Source organism: Alligator sinensis, unplaced genomic scaffold (assembly GCF_000455745.1).
Source record: "Alligator sinensis unplaced genomic scaffold, ASM45574v1 scaffold455_1, whole genome shotgun sequence".
Classification (NCBI taxonomy): Eukaryota; Metazoa; Chordata; order Crocodylia; family Alligatoridae; genus Alligator; species Alligator sinensis.
In genome coordinates, this window is record NW_005842142.1 from 1086717 (window position 1) to 1089962 (window position 3246).

Genomic DNA, 3246 nt, shown 5'->3' on the forward strand with positions numbered 1-3246 from the left:
CCAGTCTGACCCATGTCAAGTAAGTTTTATAATACGTCCACCCAGGTTTATCATAAACCTGATGCTGCAATTTTAGACCAGTTTGTGTGCATGGAACTTCTGTACCGTTATAGATGTAGATTGATTTCCGGTCACTGAGACTGGGTCTGTAAATGTAAGTTCGGCACCAGGACAAGTTAGTTTAAATTGGGTGGCCATTTTGCACCTGATTTAACATCCCCAAATGTCTGTATTTAGCCTTTGAGACTACAGGATATCTATGCTGCTCTGTGGCATACTCATCCTCCCTCCCCATCTAACTGGTCCTATTTTGTATGTGTGAAACCCAGAAACGAGGCGACTTGCTGCTTCTTTCAAGGATAATGGAGATGAGAATGTCAGAAGCCATGGATGGGGCTTTCCTCAAGCTATCTTAACTGGCTTATTTCCTGGTTTGGTGTGTTTGGAATGGATGGGCAGGAGTGTGCTTCTTGGTAGTGCTCTTAGGAGTTCTCTGGAAGTGTTACAGCCATACCCAGGTATCTTGCTGTTATGAAACAGGTCTCAAAATAGTATTAATGCTGCATTAATAATTTTGGTATTCAAACTGAGTGAAAGGAAAACTTATAACTAATTTCACTTTTTATTTCTTCCTAGATAGATGCTTGAGAACAAGTAGCTAGGCAAAATATTTTTCTGTAAAGAAAAGCCCTTTGGTACAGGCTCATGTTTTTAGTTAGCCAGTTTTCTTTGGTAATTTCTTCATACTGTTATCCCATCATTCCAAATAGGTGTGGATCTTGTGTGCAGAAGTATGAATTTTGTACTGTCGGCTTCCACGCCTCTGGTCCACTGATGTGAAGACCCTTCTGTCTATTTGTTCTTTTACTGATGGAAGGTTAGGGCTATATTTGTTCCTACCCCTGACCGTTGTCTTTGGTCTTGCCGTGACTGAAGGAGAACCTGTGTGAAGCAACACTCCAAAGTGCTGAAAATCAAATTTGCCAGTTGACCACTTCTGTTTAGCAATTGGATGAGCTGGGCTATAAATGTTATTGCAATTTGCTGGATCTGAACTTCAGGGGAAAATGTATAGCTGAAACATGACTTTGGGGAAAAAAATCACTGAAGAAACACAATGTCAAATTAGGTTGGTACATTCTTGCAAGAAGGCTTATTTGTTGTACCTTATATAGTTTTTTTTGCCTTACAATTGACTGTGCATCTCTGTCTATAGGTGTGTGATCATCTGCATTACTTTCTTTCCCTTCCTTTTTTTCTTTCTCACAGTGCATGCCAATTAAAGGTCTTGGATTTGTGCTTGGAGCCTACAAATGCATTTGCAAGGCTGGATTCTATCATCCCAACATCTTTTCAGTGAACAGCTTTCAGAGTAAGTGCCTTTGCGTGAGCTGAAAAAAAAGTTAAAAAACAGAGCATTAATAATGCAAGACTCCTTTTATCCTAGTCAGTGTTATACAGTAAAATCCCAATGGTCTGCAACTCTCAGATTATATAATCACTTAAGAAGTTGTAGCCCTTTGGTTTGTCATCTGTGTTACTCTTGAGGATCGGTAAAACACACCTACTTTAAGCATATTTGATTTGTAAATAAATTGAAAAATATGGAAAAAATTCTTGCTATGGGGGAATTGAAGCTTTTTGGCGTCCATATTTAAGCGGGAGTGATGAAGAAATAAAATACAGTAATTTTTACTTTTATTAATGTTGAGTAGATGTTCTGAACTCTGTCTGTATGTTTTAATTGTTCTAATTTTGTGCCAGTTGACTAGGGGAATCCAGACTATAATACTGAATTGAGTAATTAGAGATGGGTCAGGACTGAACAAACTGCTATCAGTGAAATGTGGATAACCTATGACCTACAGGGTTTCTAAAAATGTACAACTTGAATGTATGGTACCTCCACCAGTTTCTTTAGACAGGGCACAACTATGAGAGGAGGAGGGGGGCAAGAATGGAGAAAGAGAGTTGTTGAACATCAGGAAAGCTGCTAATCCATTCATGAACCCAGGACTTATACAGGTGACATGTACACATTGGCATATAACTTTTATTGGTTTTGAGCACCCGTATAAATCATACTTGGTCTGGAATGGACAGATCTGCAGAAGGTAGACCACTTCACTATCAGGTGGCAGTGCCAGTGGCCTGTTTGCCTTGGGTAAATGGCTATCCCAGAATAAGCTGATTTTTACTGAAATAAAGTCTACATTAGATTGGAGTAGGACTGCTTAGAATCATAGAGAAGTAGGGCTGGAAGGGACCTCCAAAGGTCATCTAGTTCAACCCCCTGCCTGAGGCAGGATCATCTCTATCCAAACCATCCCATACGATCCATAATTTAAATTCTAGATAAGACTACCATCAACCCTGACACAACACAGATCTAATATCCTAACCTGCTACAGGCAAAGCAAAGGAACGAGAGCAGCCAATGTCCTGCTTCTATAAAATGTTGTTAATATGTGTGTCACGGCAGGGTCCTGCAGGAGGGCCGCGGTCTCCTTATGGCCCCCTCACCGTGCCAAGTCGGCCCAAGGGCACCCTCAAATTCTCGCCCGCCACGTCTTTGATGTTTATGTATAGTTGGGAGGCTGCCTATGACTCCCTGGGCACAGATAGCTGGGACCTCTGTCCCCGTGTGTTCCTGGACCCCCTGGGGGTCTCCGAGTATGATGGGTGCTCCCCAGACACCCTAGCCTTATGGGCTATGCGTGGCTCCTACCAACCCCTAATACCAAGCCCCAAGCCTCGCTGATGTGCTGGACGTTGGTCTGTCACGTTACACGCCCGTTGTCCTGGGCCTCCTCTGTAATCTAGCCCACTCCAGGGCCTCCCCAGTAGTCTAGCCCACTCCTGGGCTCTCTCTAATACACAGCCCCTCACTGGGACTCTCGTCAAGCCCACTCTGGGCCTTCTCTAAAAGTGTTGTCCCACTCAGGGACCCTCTAGCGGGTCTCCGGTCCTTTAGGCCAACTGCACAGCTACCCTCTCTGATCCCGGCTCACCGCACTGCTATCCCCTTTCTCCGGGGACCACTGCAGCATCTTGCCTTTCTCCTGGGGCGTCGTACTACTAACCCCTTCCGTCGGGGTCCACCGCAGCACCCTGCCCCTATCTGAGGGCTGTTGCCGCACTAGCCTACAGCCGGGCTCGCTACGCCCGTCTCGGGCTTCTCAATAGTCCCCCTTCTCTGGGACCTTACATGCCCGCGCCGGGCTTCTCAATAATATCGCCCACTCT

At 44.6% G+C, this 3246-nt stretch overlaps 1 protein-coding gene across 1 annotated transcript in view; it reads left to right on the forward strand.

The window, feature by feature from the left end:
• Positions 1 to 3246, forward strand: part of GPR158 (G protein-coupled receptor 158) — a 401429-nt gene that overhangs the window by 174858 nt on the left and 223325 nt on the right. Inside the window, exon 4 of the mRNA XM_006025370.3 lies at positions 1270 to 1372. Coding sequence (XP_006025432.1) covers positions 1270 to 1372 — 103 coding nt within the window. The remainder of the gene's footprint in view (positions 1 to 1269; positions 1373 to 3246) is intronic.